General features: G+C 33.9%; 1 protein-coding gene across 4 annotated transcripts; it reads right to left on the bottom strand.

Annotated features, from left to right (window-relative positions):
- Positions 1-2,021: 2,021 nt before the first annotated feature.
- On the bottom strand, positions 2,022-13,540 carry LOC18435684 (transcription factor bHLH35). 4 transcript variants are annotated; one of them, XR_002281098.2, is made up of 6 exons: positions 13,179-13,540; positions 11,745-11,997; positions 9,323-9,580; positions 6,986-7,141; positions 5,877-5,935; positions 2,022-2,271 (listed from the first exon to the last, which is right to left on the bottom strand). XR_002281098.2 is itself a non-coding variant. In XM_011625592.3 (5 exons), the coding sequence occupies exons 1-5, from the start codon at positions 13,253-13,255 to the stop codon at positions 2,200-2,202; spliced, it is 813 nt and encodes a 270-aa protein (XP_011623894.1). In that variant the 5' UTR covers positions 13,256-13,540; the 3' UTR covers positions 2,022-2,199. The 4 variants fall into 4 exon arrangements, 2 of the variants coding, with proteins under 2 accessions (XP_011623894.1, XP_020523507.1); XR_016045455.1 differs by having other exon boundaries at positions 11,745-11,994; XM_011625592.3 differs by lacking the exon at positions 5,877-5,935 and having other exon boundaries at positions 11,745-11,994.
- Between the last annotated feature and the right edge of the window lie 3,979 nt (positions 13,541-17,519).

The following is a 17,519-nucleotide window of genomic DNA, read 5'->3' as shown; positions in this document are numbered from 1 at the left end:
AACACATACAAGTATTTTTGAATACCAAAAATACTGCTTATTTCCTTTACTTGGACTACCAACTTTTCTAGTTGGCATATATTAATGATATTTTTCAAAAAGCCCTATTTGTAGAAATAAGGCGGCAGTAGTTAGCCGTTGACATAAGTAATGCTACATCTCAAGTTCAATTTCTATCACTAAACTGCCAAAAATTGTCAAGCACAACAAAATAGATGTTTTTCACACTCCAAAGGCATGGATTAATTCCTCCACTTGGGCTTAGAGGAATGTGAAGGATCATGACTTCTTTTAAGAGCAACGTGTTAAATAACCATGTATTAATGTGTTAAATAACCATGTATTAATGTGTTAAATGACAATGTATTGCTTGGGCTTTTGTCATGAGCAATCTTCAAGTAGAGACCAAAATATTCAAGTCAGATGGTTGGCTTGCAAAAGAAAGAAAACACGACCCATCTTTCTAGTATATTAAAGAAAAATGAAAGTATGCTTGTGAAATGCCTTGAATTTTCTTGACGTTTAGCTCTCTTGACGAGTTTGCCACACTTATGGTAAAAGCAAGATTAAGAAAGCCAAAAGTAAAGGAAAAGTGTTTTGTGAGTCGGTCGACTCACACTACTTTTGTGCAGTCTCCTTATAAAATATATCACAAAGATGTATTTTCGATCCAAAATTTTAAGATTTGATAATCTCAACCATAACTAAATTTACAATTTTTCTTTTAAAAAAATTATAAATATTATTTTTTTAATTCCTTTCTTCACCGTCTATTTTAACTTATAGTGGATGTCACAGTTTTTGACATCCATTTTAGAGATGGACATTAAATAGACAAGGAACCACATAGTAATAGGTCAGTCAACTGACTCACCAAAACCGCGTCCAAAAGTAAAACCATTCGGAATGGGGCTAGGGCATCAGTAGGTAGGGGGATGCTCCCATAGTTAACATCTCAGGAAAAAAAAGAAGAAAAAGAATCAAAAGCACAAATATTGGTTATATCAGCCGATATGAACAGTTCCAAGGCAAATTTGCCCTTAGCCGGAGCCCCAATGCAAATCCAGTCTGAGGTTAAATACACAGGCAAATTGAAAATCCATTACTCCTCCATTGTTAAAGACTTGGGGCAGATTTGGTTCACGTGAAAAAAAAAATTTCACAGGAAATATTTTCATGTGAAAAAGTTCGATTAGATATCGGAATGTTTCACACCAATTAGCTGCCAACTAGCGTGAAAAGATCTCTCTCTCTCTTACTATTTAACCCTCTTCAAATTCATATTCCATCTTGCACATACTATTTCTTGCCTTGTATTGTTTCTAGTAGTACTACAATATTTTTATTCGTAGTTCCCAAACATCCTTATATGCCTCAAAATCTAGCACCTGTTGTAGTACAAGTGCCACTCAAAATAGATACTCCTTTTGTCTTTCATGCTCCCCAATTTTTGTTACAATCGATAGTGATCAAACTCGTACCAATCTTTACCTTGCAGGTACCATGCATATCTTTTCTGTTTTTGGGCAGTTCAATGGTAGAAATTGAAATTTAGATTTTGCATTACTAACGTCAACCGCTAACCCACTCAAGCTCAAGCCTAAGCCTATGCTCTATGCATATTGGTTCCTACCAGTGACTTAAAAAATGCGGGTTGGCATGGAATCACACCGTCCAACTTCGGAATCGGTCACCATGTGCCGATTCTTTCAAAATATAAAAAATCATCCCGATTTAAAAAAGAACCAGTGATTTGCTACAGTAAAAAAGTCGTTTTTCTATAGTAAAAAATACCGATTCACCGATCCGGACTGGTTTTTTGCTGGTTCATTATTTTTGCATATGTTTTTTCGCTGGTTCACTATTTTTTCTGCCTAGTAAAATGACGATTCAGACCGGTTTTTACGATATCCGATCCAGATCACCGATCCATTTTTTAAATCACTAGTTCCTGCAAAAAAGCAAAGGACCATTAAAGAACCGATAATGATATTTAGCTTTGATGCCCTTACATGAGATCATGGTGAAAGATGACATGAGATATTTTCCATTGATGATTCTTGTTGGATTTCAGGAGATTACAAATCCCTAGATTCAAAAAAACGAACCCCCCAAAAAAAAAAAAAATCAAAAAAGAAGAAAAAGCTAACTTCCATATCCTCACATTAAAAACTGCACTCAGCTTGTTATGACAAACATCTAATGGGCTGAAATTTTGCTCATGGCTGTTTGGATCATTTCTCTAACTTGGGTTTTCTCCCCATCCTCGACCTGGATCAAAAAAACCCAACGTTTTTTTAATTAAATCTACCACAATTCCTGAGGAAAGAAGCCAATAAAGTAACAAAAAAGGTGGAAATTTCAAACAGTTTGCATAGTTCAAGTAGATATTTGCAAACTCCATTCATCAATGATATATAGGATATTTTCCCAATAAATTGTAGAGAAATTCACTCATTTTTTTAAACCCTAAATTATTTCAAGAAAGCATTTTGCATGGTTACTCATATAGGCAAACTATTTTATAGGTACTAAAAAATCAAAGACAATATCAAAATTAAGGGATTGTATGCAATGGGACCATAGACCTTTGGTACAAAGAGGTCACAATTAATGATAACCATCCGATGTGAAATCTGATAGATTGAGTGTGTTACAAAGTTCGAGAAAAATTCTTTTGAACTTTAAGCTTGGTCTATGAAATAAAAGCACCCAATTTTACATCTAGTGGTCAAAATTAGTTGTGACCACTTTATACCAAAAATAAATACTCTCATTATATACTTTCTCTAAAATTAAAAAATTAAAAGTGGCCCTGGAAGTGAGAAAGACTTAGAACAATTGCTTTCATCAAGGTGATATAATTGCGATGCACATCCAAGGATGAGGACATAAACAAAAGTACAAAGTGCGAGTTTAGGTGTGATAAATTTCCCCAAGTCCTAGTTGATTAGAAGGCACCAAAGTATGTTGTGGCCCAAATTGGAATCCTACTGCTCAACTACTCCAACTACAAAAGACAAAAACAAAACTCGGACTATCTTTACAATCCTAGGGTTAGGGGCCGCAATGGGCAGGGACCCAACCCGGAACCCGATGGATAGACCCAAACCGGGTCCGCATATGGATCTAAAAATTGACCGGTAGGTCGGGTCCGAATCCAAATATTGGATTTGAACACTATTTGGGTCCAAGTCCAAGTCTGGTGACTTCATATCCAGGACCCCCGATATTTTTTTGCATCAGAGACCCGACCCGACAAGACCCGTTGCCACCTCCTACCTAGGGTGTGAATTTTTTAGGGTGATCTAAGGAGGAGGGTACATATTAAAGTGCGTTTTTTTTTTTTTTGTCCTTTTTTATGTTATTTTTATGTTAAGTAGGTCGCATCCCAAAAAATTACTGTTAGGTAGGGTTTATCTCAGGGAGCAGATTTACATTTTGCTCATGCAAGAGCATATAATCTTTTTAATATCTATTAATTCTCACACTTGCAAATGATAGAAGATCCACTTAGATAACCGTTCAGGGAAAGATTTCCATACTTCCTCTGCAGATAAGATATATACTCCTCCCATCTAGCCGTCCAATTTAAATCAAGTGAGCCACTCATCATTGGATCTAGATCCGACATCTCTGAGTATTTTATTTCTAATTTTTTTAAAAAAAATTGTATGAATATAAATTTGGTTGCAATCTTCTAAATAGGGGGTACCTAAAATAATATTAAAAAGAATTTTTCGATAAAATATAATGACCAAAATACCCTTTGAATTTCAAAGGTATTTTAGTTATTTTATTTTGTTGATAATATTTTTTTAATATTTTTTATAAGTGCGAGTTTAAAAATTTGGTATCAAAATAATTTGAATAAAAAATATTAAAAAAAAAAAAGTTTAGAGACTTGATATTGTGATTGGGGCCATCTCAACCGTCTATTCAAAATTGACGGTTGAATAAAGGAAAGCATATAAGTTTTATGCCATACGGGAAGCATAGAAAGCTAGAAAGCTTGCCCAAGTGTTTATCCTACTAACCTTTCGTAAAGAATTGTACACATTGAAACTGTAGTTGAAGGAAGATGATACATTAAGTAGCATCAACTTATCAATAATTTGGCACATAGCCATCCAATTAAATTTAATTAAAAAAAAGAGGAAAATAGGAACTACAATTAATGAAGTAATCTTTAAGTATCAGTCCAAATAAAAAACAAAAGTAATCTCAACCATAGACAGGGATCACCCAGTTATGATTTCAAATGCTATGAAGAGAACGCAGTCCTGACCAAATAGAAATATCTCTAACTTTAACCTGGAAAATATCACCTGAGACTTCAATGAGTTCCATTTTACCTGAAATTTTCGCCCAATTCTCTCTTCTTTTTTTAAAAAAATTAAGGAAATACTTTATATGGAGATGAGGCTCTAAACAATCAAATTAGAATGCACCTCAAAATTTTCATCAGAAGAGGTTGTTGTGATGCCCAAATATCCTCAAATTGATCATCTCGACATCAAGATGCATGAATATGATAAAAAAATGGATTTCAAGTTTTGGAAATAGTACTTCTTATAATGCATTTTTAGACCATCAATTTTTTTAGATTTTTAAGTTTTCACATCTCTGCTCACTCTACATTATTTTTGAAGTTTTAAATTTTTTAATTAGAGATGAAAATATGTTTTAAGGCTATCACAAAGATTTCCAGTATTGAAACCATATTTCACGACAGTATTTGAAGGTGCGCTCTATTTTGATTGTTTAGAGCCTCGACTCTATACAAACCGCACCCTTTAATTAAAAGGTTATGTTAGGGTACTCATATATGAGTATTTCTTTAAGGTACTCAATATTTTTAGATACTTGATACCCATACCTCACCATGTAGTAACTTTTTTGTCTAGAGGTATTTTAAGTAATTAATCAGAAGTGAAGTAAAAATTCTTGATAGAAAGATAAACATTTATTAATTGTAGTAATATCCATCCTAATCCTCCTAATGACAAAAAATGCTCTCACTATAAATTGCATTACAAAATAAAAGATAATTAGAAATATGGAGTACATTAAAAAAATATTCATATTAATATAATTAATTAAAAGTAGTGATTGAAAAATCACTTGCCGGTTCAAGCTATCATAGACCCATGCAATTCTAGAAAGAAAACCTAAAAATCACCGTGAGTGTTCCCCGATATCGTACATTACATTTTTAAAATTCCCTAGGACTCAACAGTCTGACCAAGTGACTTGGGCTCGAGACCCTGATTCCGAGCTCGAGTCCGAATATGGGCTTTTAGTCAATTATCCAAAAGGCTCCTTGATTGGAGTCTGCTCATGCTACTGAGAAAAATAATTTTACAAGACTTTATTTTAAAGTCCACAATGAAAGCCCATACCCAAATCTAGAGCACCAAATCAAAGAGGGCCCCCCACCATGGTGATATTTAAACCGAACTATTTAATGAAGAGATGATGATGGGTCCAAGCTAATGCTTCGACAAGTTTCTTTCCAAAATCTACTTTGAATATTTTTAGTTCTTTTCTCCCCTAGCTTTTTATAATCTCCCCAGTAACTACCAAGAAATTGAAGGATCACTAGAGACACTCCACACTTCAATCTTCCCATTATGTGAATACTTTTACCCCAGCTTTACAAAATTCAATCATAGAGGGCCCCACATGTCCCCATATCACAATTACAAAAAGCAATAAAACAAGACTACAAATAATAACCAACACAAAAAGTAAAAGATGGATGTTTTATTACGCTACATAGAAGCCCTCTCATAGATGAACAATGAGAAGACTGAACCCCACCGTCCATCAACTCTTTTAAGAGTTTGTATCTGTGTTCGAAAAATTGTACTGACCTCATAAATCGGCCAAGGGCTGGGTCTGAGTAACCGGTAAACTGGACGGTTCAACCGGCCTAAAAAGTGTCAAAATACAAAAAAAATATGAAAAGCATATTTAAAGCATTATTAAACAAAGCACACCCAAATAAAGTTGAAAAGTAGTGAAAAAATGGATTTTAGAAAATCATTTTGTGCCCAGGGCTTTTTTAAAATTTTCCAAAAAATATAAGAAAAATATAAGAATAAGTATTCCTTTCCAATATTTGCCAAAGTAATAAAAAAACATTCAAAACACATTACAAACAAATTTCTTATTTTTTTGGGATTTTTATATGTATTTTTTATTTATGTTAAAAATACCAAGCTGGACCACCAAAATAGGATTGGCCAGTGCTCGATTCATAATTTCACTAACTCGCTTTGAGTTGGACCGGCTGAGTTTGCGAACACTCTAACCAACATACCCAAGAGTTGGTTAGGCTCTAACCATGGTCAATGGACAGGGGGACCAATATCAATCTCATCAACATGCCCAAGAGTTGGTTAGGCTCTAACCTTGGTCAATGGACAGGGGACCAATATCGACCTCATCATTGTTTGTAATATCGCTAACATATCATATGCTCCCATAGAAGCATATCGTCCATCGACTCAATGGGGTAAAATTTTATTTGGGAGAATTTTTAGAACCCTAAATTCTCGAGATCAAATCTTCTCAACTTAGTGAACAACATCAAAAAAAAAAAAAAAAAAAAAAAAAGATAATTAAAAAAGCTAACATATCAAGATTGATAAGAGACTGTCAAATTTTTACTCTCGTAATGATTATCCAAAGTCCTTCTTTACCCTTTTGGAAATAATCATGATGTGATTTTAAAGTGGATACCATTTCCACATTTTAAGATTGAAAAAACCCTTCTAAGCTGCTCTTTTTCCCGAGGGAGTAACTATATAATGTGCTCCGAGGGGAGTACACTATTACTAATTGTATAAGATATGCAATACATGCTCTAATACTATAAGTATGTGACAATGAAATGAATAATATTTAAGTCTAAGAATATAATTAAAAAAATTAATGAGACATCAAGTGCTTGGGATTGAGAGGTGTGCTTTCCACTAACCTCGACAAAGACTGTCTTGAAGATGTGACCGTGCATAGCTGTGGTGCTGGCCGTTATAATACGCAGCTTTAGAGACTCAAAAGCCCTAAATAAATTGGCCATTGCATTTCTTCCTTTGAGGCATGAAATTCTCACCACAAAAGTCTTCTCTCCCATCTGTGAAAAGTAAGATGCAAACGTTAGATAACCTCCAAAAGTCCTTTTCCAATTTACTTTTGGCTTAAGGTGTTATATATAAATATAACCTTTTCTCAACTATTTGAAGTTGGTTATACAATCCCAATCCGTTATTATGCTCCATCAAGGCTCAAACTCTCAGTAAGGTTATATGTTTTTATATCTTTTTTCACTACTTTCAACCATGTTCTTTTGGGTCTACCCCTTACTCTTTTTTAGCCCTCCTTTTGAAGATGTAGAACAAGAGTTTTATGCAATTGCCACATACTAATAAAGCTGAAAGATAAATTCTATAGACAACTATAAGACCAACTTTGTTTTACGGGGCAAAATGTTATGCGGTTAAAAAACAACATACCCATATGATGACTGGAGCTTAGATGAGGATGTTGAGATGGATGAATGGCAAGACAAAAAAGATTATATATATCTATGGGAATGGATTCAAAACACATTGGTTAATATCAAAATGGACTGTGAAGGGTTAATTTATTAATTATGCAATTTTTTTAAAATTAATAAGTTACACATTAAAAAAGGGGTGAATATATGATTATTACTAAAAGACAAAGGATATTTTTGTTTTTTTCATTACTAATATATATACATATACTAGGTATTTTTCATTAGTAATCGAAAAACAAGTGATATCACAAAGATTGATTTTTATAACACAAATTTAACATTGAGATATCATGAAGATTGCGACGCTGCATCCAAGTTTGAATCCTATTACTAAATTACCTTAAGAAAATAAAATAAATATCTTAAAACATAAGTGGTTAGAATGTCTAAATCAGCAATTCAAGCATCTTACAATAAGGCTTTTTCATTTTATTGATGTGAGAACCACCTTTTAAAAATTCCACTCTACAAGCCCAAGTGGGTCCTCGTTATCTTGTTTATAAATGTCAAAAAATAATCCAAAGGGTGGGACTCCTAATAGCAATGGTGGACAATGAGATTGCAATCTTTCATATATAAAAATTACAAACATCACAAGTTATCAAAATCGGCCACGATTCAGATTCGGGTACGTCATTTCTCTATACAAAATCTGAAAAAGGTTTAAGCATTATATACCCTCATATGGCTGGGCATGATTCATATAGCCAAACCCAATAGATTGGAAAATCGCTATCATGATGATGATAATACCCCAAATTGTTTGCATATACCTGGTTTGGAAATTTATCAAATTATATATCAACTATTTAACATTTCACCCTTCCAAACTGAATTAATTGGAAAAAGGTTTTGATGATGACGATAACCCATCATCCGACACTTTCAAGCAAATTATGAGGCATGATAGTGTCATTTGATGGACAATTTAGGATTTGAATGAAAGAGTGATGTCGTATTTAAAATTAGATCTAAAGAACGAGTGAGATGCTAAGTGGTTCATGAATTGTTTTAATTAATATTTTAAAGTCTGGTCACCAAATCGATAATTGCTAATCTCGATTAGATTCAATGGATAGAAGATCTGGATCCCCATTGCCCAAATCCACTCGATGTATATTTTCTCAAATTTTTTACCATTTTTTCATCAGTTTGGTCAAACCAGATCACCTATCTGCATAGGTATATTGAGTGGGCGACCTGAAACTTGATTCCGGTTTTCAAAACATTGGTTTTGATCAATGTTTTAAAACCCGTTGATTTTTCAATCTAAGTTACTTATTCAGATGAGAATCCGTTAGGACCAAACCAATTCCGAGTTAGTATGGGCCTTGGCCCAGTTTCCCTCTTAAACGCCCCTAATTTTTTTTTTCTTTTTTTAAACATGTTTAATGTTTTATTAGGTCTTTCGAAATCCCCACCCTAGAAATTCCTATTTTAATTTTTATTTTTATTTATTCAAGTTTTAACATTTTTCTAGATAACTTATTCCGACATCTCCAAACCTGATCTGGACCACCGATCCTCTGATCCAACACAGATCTATGGATGAACGGTCTATCGACCTTTCGAATTTTACAAAGGTAGGATCCAAAATATTAAACATTGGTTTTGATAAATTTCCTCCAGCATAATGTGACATTTTAATCAAAAGTAACCCATCTTATCATGACTTTCACTTTCTACTAAACCATGGATTTGTGGAAAAGAAAAGGTGCTTTTTTTTTTTTTTTTTGTGGAGCTTGTGTTGCTTACTTCTAGGATTTCTAGCGAGGTGACACGTGGCGGATAATTGGAAGTTGGGGCAGCGATATGTACGGCCTGGATGCTATCCGTACGCATCTTCTTGATGGGCCTGGACTCAGTGGGCTTGTCCACGCGGTCCGCAAGGCATGATGGGTTCTTGCATTTTTGGGACTCTAATTGGGAGATCTCGGCGAGGATTTCTCTCTCTTGTTGTTGGAGGCTTTGAATATAAGCGATGGCGTCCTTTATTATTGATGCTTTATCCATCTGATATCGTTACACACACACAAAATCACATATCAATAATCAAACAAAATCTCTCTCTCTCTCTCTCTCTGACGACCACCTTTTCCGTTCTCACTTTCGAATAAGTGTTCAACTACTCGGGCCAGCCAACCTAGACTCGTCCTAGCAACTCGGGCTCGCCAGACGAGCTGGTATATTTGAGTATGGGGTATTTAAAAAAATTAAAAGAACAAAAAAACAACAAATATTTATAATATTTTTTATTATTTGGGCATGAGAAGTCTTTTGGTCATAAATGCTTATTTTTATATTTTTCTTTTTTTTTGAAATATACCCTAATCAAAAAATAATTTTGAAAACCAAATCTATTTTTTCATTTCTTTTGTAACTTCATTTAGATAGGTTATGTTTTTTGCTCAACTTTACTCGAGTATATTTTTTGTAAGCTTTTTATTCTCCCTTTGCTAAAATAAAACTTATATGTTTTCCTTTATCCAACCGTCCATTTTGAACGGAGGATTAAGATTGCCCCAATCACAATGTCATGTCGTTGCACTATTTTATTTTTAATATTTTTTATATAAACTATTTTGACACCAAACTTTATACGTTCAATCTTCCATTAAACTCTCACTAGCGACAAATACAAAAAAATATAAAACATAGATCTTCTATGCTCTATGCTCTAAGGGAAGTATAACCTTTTCCTTTTCATATTTGTATACTTTTTTGTACTTTTTATTATTTTTAACACTTTCTAGAGCGGAGTCGTACTTTCCTGAACTGCTTCTAATAACAATTAGGACCTCTCTCTCATCTTCTAATAACCCCTCTCACACTCCCAATCACGATAACCACCGGTCCATCTCTCCCTCACAAATACACACAAAAATTTTCAATTACCACTCTCTCTCTCTGAAACACAATTCTGATAACAAATTAACGATGTCCACCTCTCTCACTATAGCTGAAACCTCTAGGAACCACCTCTCTCTCTCACACACATACAATAAAGCTAACCTTCTCACACACGCAACAGTTAGCCTTCTAATAATCACCTCTCTCTCTCCCCTCGCTTTTCAAATAAGAGAAACTAAACTAAACTCCTAACTCTATGTTTAACAATGGAAAAAGTTTATATAATGTCGTAATTTTAAAATGTCGAATTAAAGTGCACCTCAAAAATCTATCATAAAATGTTGTTTTGAGGTTGGAAAACACTCCAATAAGTTATTCCAACATCGAGATACATGAGTACGAAAGGGAAAAAAAATTTAAGTTTTACAACAAGTGTATCTTGAAACCATCAATTTCAATATTTGGATCATACTGTTTTTTAAATGGGATTGTATATAACGAAATCATTTTACCTCTGATATAAGGTAGTCGCAATTCTTTACAGTCATTTGATTTGATGTGAAATTTAATATCAAAATAAATTTTCAAGTCATCCTAAAAGAAGTTATTATACCAAAATTACATTTATAAGAAAATTTAGAAGCGTGTCTTAATTTGATTGTTTAAGGTCGCCTGCAAACCACACCCTTTGATGATAACCTGCCCAAATCTCAGACCTCTCTCTCTCTCTAAAGCTGAACCTAGTAATATATATATATATCTCTCTCTCTAAAGCTCGACCTTCTAATAACCACATCTCGCTCTCTAAAGCTTAACCTTCTAATAACCACATCTCTCTCTCTCTCATCCTCTCACTCTTTAAAAAAAATCTCGCCGAAGCTGAACCTTCTTTCTGTCAATCAAAAATGTCATCGAAGCTTAAACTTAAAATAAAAATCTCTCCGTCTCTCCTCTTACACATAAAATTAACTGCTTCTCTCTCTTCTATAATAAGTAATAACTTGCCAAAACCTTAGGTTTCTCTCTCTAAGTAATAACTTGCCCAAATCTTAGGTCTCTCTCTAGTACTCTAACATTCTCTCTCTAACCCTTCCATTACACCAGTTCAATTCACCCCCCTTGCGCTCTTATACCAACTCTCCCTCAACACTCATTCAAAGTTGCAATCACGCCACATTATAACATTCTCTCTCTTCCACATTATACTAACTCTCCCATCCATTGCACTAATTCCCAACCACTCCCTCTCTCTCTGCATCTCATGCCATGGCCATAACGCGTATACCTCTCTCCCTCTCTTTTTCTCTTATGCAAATAATTCACGTACCTTGGAAATAATGGGAACCACCGATCTCAATTGATAGAGGCGATCGTTCAATTTCTTCCTCCTTACCCTCTCCGATACTATGTTCTTGGCAGTAGCAGCGGCCGTGCCAGCAGAAGTTGCAGTGTTTGCATCGGGAGAGCTCTGACCGTCACCCTTTTGATCGGAATTCGATTCCGAGGAGAACAGATCCAAACCCTCGTCATATCCTCCACCACCGCCATGACAAAATACTCCTTCAAATACTTGGTAGCTGCTATTTCGCAAGTAGCATATGTAACCAGTCTTAGTCTCACAAAAAATGCATTCTGAGAGAGAGAGAGAGAGAGAGAGAGAGAGAGAGAGAGATTTGGGTTGACTGCTATAAATGAGTGAGAAAGAAGGTGGAAAAGGGGAGAGAGAGAGAGAGAGAGAACTTGTTGGGTTAAACCCTATGAGGGGAAGACAAACTAGAGAGAGATTTGGGGGTTGAAAGATATAAATGAGCGAAAGACAAATATGGGAAGAAGGAAGAGGAAAGTGGAGAAACCCAAGGTCTAGTGAGAGAGAGAGAGAGAGAGATTGGGGATCAAAGCTACGAATGAGGGAAAAAGAAGAATAGGGAAATGGAGAACCCAGCGTCTTTTAGGGAGAGAGAGCTTTGGGGGGGCCAATAGAAAGAAGAAAATCAGGCGGATGATCATACATCAAATTTGCACACAGACCCAAAGAGAGAGAGAGACACAGAAATAGAGGAATTTTTGCCATAAAAAACTGGAAGATCACAGTCAATCACACTTCTAAAATTTTTGCCAAAAACTCAACTTCTCTCTAGAGGGAGAGGGGATGAATAGTAGGAACATCACACAGTCAATCATGCACCAAATGTCCAAATGTGTTTAGAGAGAGAAAGGAACTTTGGCCATAAAAAATTGGAGGAAAGAGACCAATTGTCGCCAATAACCTCATGTAAATAATCGAATGCGCATCTTCAAATTCCGTTAAAAAATGCAGTTCTGGCTTCAAAATCTATTTCATTCCTATTTATACAATTTAAAATTTCATAAAACTAGCGATGTTCAACAGATGACACTAAAAAAACAAGAAAAGTGGGGAAAGAAACCAGAGGGGGCAATTTGCAACAAAATATGGAACAAGTGTAATAAAACTTGGGAAATTTGCAGAGAGAGAGGGGTAAAGCCATGTACTCAGGGAAAGAGGGAGATACTTAGCCATGACAATTATAACTTGGGAATAAAAAAAAAGGAAAAAAAGAAAAGATCCCTCTTATGGAAATTTGTAATTAGAGAGAGAGATGGGGGCTGGGGGATTAGTGATAGAAAGAAAAGGACGGGAATTTTTTTTTAGAGAGAGAGGAAACGATGCATATGCAAATCCTGAGTAGATTCAGATAAAGAAGGGATAAATTTGTTTTTAGAGAGAGAGAGGAGATAATACCTGTGCAAATCATCGTATAAGTATTGATCAAAGGGATCATAGTACAATTCATCAGTGTTCATGGGATTGGAGGTCATATTGCTTAAACACTTGAGCTCCCTCTGCTGGATTTTAGAGAGAGAAAGACTGAGAAACCTTGTAGAGAAAGGCAGAGTGAAAAACCCCGTTTCTCAAAGGCCCCAATTTATAGTGCGGGCTGAGACATGGGGTCAAGAGTGTCACATAAATTGAGGTTACAATCCTTCACGTGATCGATAAGACTCATGAAGAGAGAGAAAGAGGACCGGTGGGAGGACGACGTTTTAGAGAGAGAAACTGAGTACTTTTTTGGCTCGAGTGAGGAGAGAGAAACTTGGTTTAATGATTCTCTCTAAACCCGATGCTCATTTTAGTAATACAGGACAAGAGAGAGAAAGTATGTGAGAGAGAGCTAAATTAAGAGAGAGATTTTTGGGATCAATTAAAAATTAAGAAATAAAATGTGGATGGATGTTTTTTTAAATTTTCGGGTTCCTCGTGGATAGCGCGCAAGGTTCCAGAAAAATATTTATGTAAACTTTAATCAACTGAAAAAACTAGCAAACCCAGTCAAACTCAAAATACCCATATCTTCATAAAAATTTACAAGAATATCCCCTAGTATGGCCTTTAGTTTTCATAATCACGTGGTGATGTCGTCTAATGTCTTCTTGATGAAAACAAACAATTTTTATATGAAAAGCATATTTCATGAAACAATAGATTGGTCTAATTCATCTTACCAACGATCAAATCTCCGGGTAAAAAAATAAAAATAAAATAAAGTTTAATAGAAAATCAATCAAAATCAATTTTAATTATGTTTGACAAATCAAACTGGTTAAACAAAATAAAGCTAATTTTTTTGTAATATATTTGAATATTTAATTGATAGTTAGACAATTAAACAAAGTTGGACAAATATATTTAATATTTTTTATTTTTTGAAAATGTAATCCAATTGATTCAACTGACGTTAGGCCAATTTTATCGGTAATAAATATCTCATGAATTTCATAACCGATCCGATTGCGATAACATTACATTTAAATATCAACTTCCAAGGGCGTTGATATTACAAAAGTCCCTTTTTTTTACTACCCTGCATTCAAGGGTCAATAAAACTTAGTTTAGGTGCATTGGCGGCCTACCAATAAGTTCACTCTCCTAAAATTCATTTTAAAGATAGATTTTGGATTAAAAAATTTGCCGATCAACATCTACACCACCATTTTTATGAATAGGGCGGATAGAAAAAAGAGCTATATGCTTCACAAATTGTTTATTCTTCAATGTCTCAAGAAGCATCAAATGTGCCTTGTGTTTAGAGCTTCTATATCCTTGGATATGTGGCCATATCCATGGATATGAGGCAGTAGGTTTATTGTGATTCCTAAAAGAACCGAAGTAGACACCTGAATGGATCATTCTTTAAAGTATCTTAAATAAATTAAACAACAAAAATGTAAATAAGACAAGAAAAGCATGGAAATAAAAAAAAATGTGGGTTAATCCCTTTAGTTATTTGGATTTCAGAACCCTTTTAAATGCAATAACATAAACTCTTAAAGTTGGATCCCACTAGGATTGCATATTTAATAGGCTGGAAGAAATCAATGAGAATAGAAACTGAAATATGCGAAATAAAACATAAAAGACACACTACAAGAGCATAAAAATTTACACGATTAACCCCAAAATGATACATCCACGGGCACGGTAAACAGAAATATGTGGTATTGAAGAGAATTACATTATAGATTTTGAGACATATAGTTATCTCTCTAACCCTTGATAAAACCTAGTCGAGCAACCCTTTTATACTAGCTCTCCCGATCTGCATCACTTGCCAGTCTTTTATCTTTATTTCATAGCTAAATCATATACACATCTTTATTCCAAAACAAAACCCAGTCTATGAAGAAAACTATGAGAGTAATTGAGACTTCTCTTACTAAAACAAAAAATTCCTTATGAAAACCTCTTCTCTATAAGAATTGGGCCTTCCACTCTTATGAAGCTACATTTCCCTTGGTGACCCGGTTAGGCCACATATATTCACTCCTTCTCATATATATATATAAAGCTGAGATTAACACACTAGCTCATATAAACATATGAGCCAAACGGCTCAAATTGAATCTGGGCAGATCTGACGATCAAGGATGTTTAGTAGTGTTTGAATTTTATTTTATTTTTTACAAATCCAAATCAGTTGAAATTGTACGTGTGTATTTATCGATAACAGGTGAATCTTTGAAAAATATCAAAAAAATATTTTATATGAACTAAATTGACTAAAATACCTCCAAAAATCTCCAAGGGGTATTTTGGTTTTTTTTTTTACGAGTAATTTTTTTTTAATATTTTTATTAGGTGTGCGTTAGTGAGAATAATATATATTTAAAATTTCAAATGATTTGGTTTTGTAGAAAAATAAATAAAATTCAAGCACTATCGGATATTCGTGATCATCAGATCGGCCCAGATTGAATATGGGCCGTTGGGCTCATATGTGCATATGAGCTAGTAGGCTAATCCCAGCTTTTCTCAAGGTTACGTGGAAGTGCTAGTGTGGGCCAATCTACCTTGACACGTTTTTATAGTTTACTCACTTTTGTATTACTTCTTCTTACTGCCGTATTTATGTTAATGCATTTTTCAATGATACGTAAGCAAGGTATTTCGGATCCTTTAAAGAGAATTTAATTTATAGAGAAAATAGATCATATATCTATAAGGTTTTGAATCCATATCAAATATGAAATTTCTTTTAGATGTCAAATATTACTAAAAAAACCAAGAGGTATATACAAAGGGGCAAGCTTTCTATGCTTTCCCTACATCATAAAAGTTATATCACCCCCCTTATCCAACCGTCCATTCTGAATGGAGGGCTAAGATTGCCCCAATTACAATGTCACGACTCTACACTATTTTATTTTTAATTTTTTTTATATAAACTATTTTGACACCAAATTTCGGACATCCATTCTTCTATTAAACTCGCACTAGCGAAAAATATAAAAACATATTTTCAATAAAATAAAATAACCAAAATACCCCTAAAAGATTCAAGGGGTATTTTGATCATTACATTTTATCAAAAAATTATTTTTAATATTTTTTATAGGTGCACCCCAATGAAAAGATGGCATGTACGAAATTTTATATTCATACAATTTGTATAAAAAAAACTAACCATAAAAAACTTTGAGAAGTCGGATCTAAGATCAAACGGTGAGCGACTCTCTTGATCAAAATTGGACGGCTTGATGGTAGGGGATGGATAGAACTTCTATGCAGTAGGCGAAGCATAGAAACCTTTCCCTAAATCTAGTTGGACTTCTATTTTCTTTAGTAAATTTATCAATATCAATTTCAAAATCAATCTCATAAAATATAGAATTTTTTTTTGGGAATGATTTTGGATATCACCATATCCTACATAATTAACCACCAAAATACAAAATGGGCAAAAGACCATAGGGAGTAAAATAGAGAAAAAACACAACAAGAAAGGAAAAGCAACAAAAAAAAAAAAAAAAAAATGAAAAAGAAAAAGAGATAGAGAGGAACTTTTGTCATAAAAAAGTTGGGGAAAAAAGACAGCATAAGGGTGAGTTTGTGTGAATACGAAAAGTAGTATTCTTCTACTTTAATTAATGAATAAGAAAGGAAAGTAGTTTTCTTGGTTATTTAAGTAAGGAAAAGTGGTTAATGTGGGGACGTATATCTACATTTGCATCCCCCAAGGCATCCCACCCCTATCTTAATGATGGACTTGTGGTCTCTTCCATAAAAGGTAAAATCAACTGTTTAAATTTTTTTTTGAAAAATTTATCATTTTTAATTTTTAAAATTTATTTATTTTTACACAATCGAGAGTTCTCAGTATTAAAGATTATACATAAGGGTTATGTTAGGGTGCTCACTGTGGAGTAATTTATCATTGTATTCATTAAATTTTAGACACTTCTATATTTTTATTTTGTGTGTATAACATTTTTTTTTAATAAAGATATTTTTGGTCTTTAGGAGAGTTGTGACGTCATCCACATAAAATGTGACATTATCGACATGGATGTCACACCCCTCCTAATGAATAAAATTATCATTACTAAAAAAACTCCATGTACAAAATAAGAGTATAAAAGTGTTCAAATTTGTTAAATACAATAATAAATTACTCCATAATATGAGCATCTTAACATAACCCAAAAATAAAAAATGAGGTAAAAAATCCCTCAAAAAAATGGATTACAAAGAGGAGAAGTTTTTTCTACATATTAGTGCTAGGAATATAAAAACCGCACCCTTTAT

The sequence above is a fragment of the Amborella trichopoda genome, chromosome 12 (genome assembly GCF_054954075.1).
Source record: "Amborella trichopoda isolate Santa Cruz 75 chromosome 12, AtrichopodaSantaCruz75HAP2 v2.0, whole genome shotgun sequence".
In the NCBI taxonomy this organism is placed as follows: Eukaryota; Viridiplantae; Streptophyta; class Magnoliopsida; order Amborellales; family Amborellaceae; genus Amborella; species Amborella trichopoda.
The sequence above is the reverse complement of the archived record's forward strand: the minus strand, read 5'-3'. Positions and strand labels throughout refer to the sequence as shown.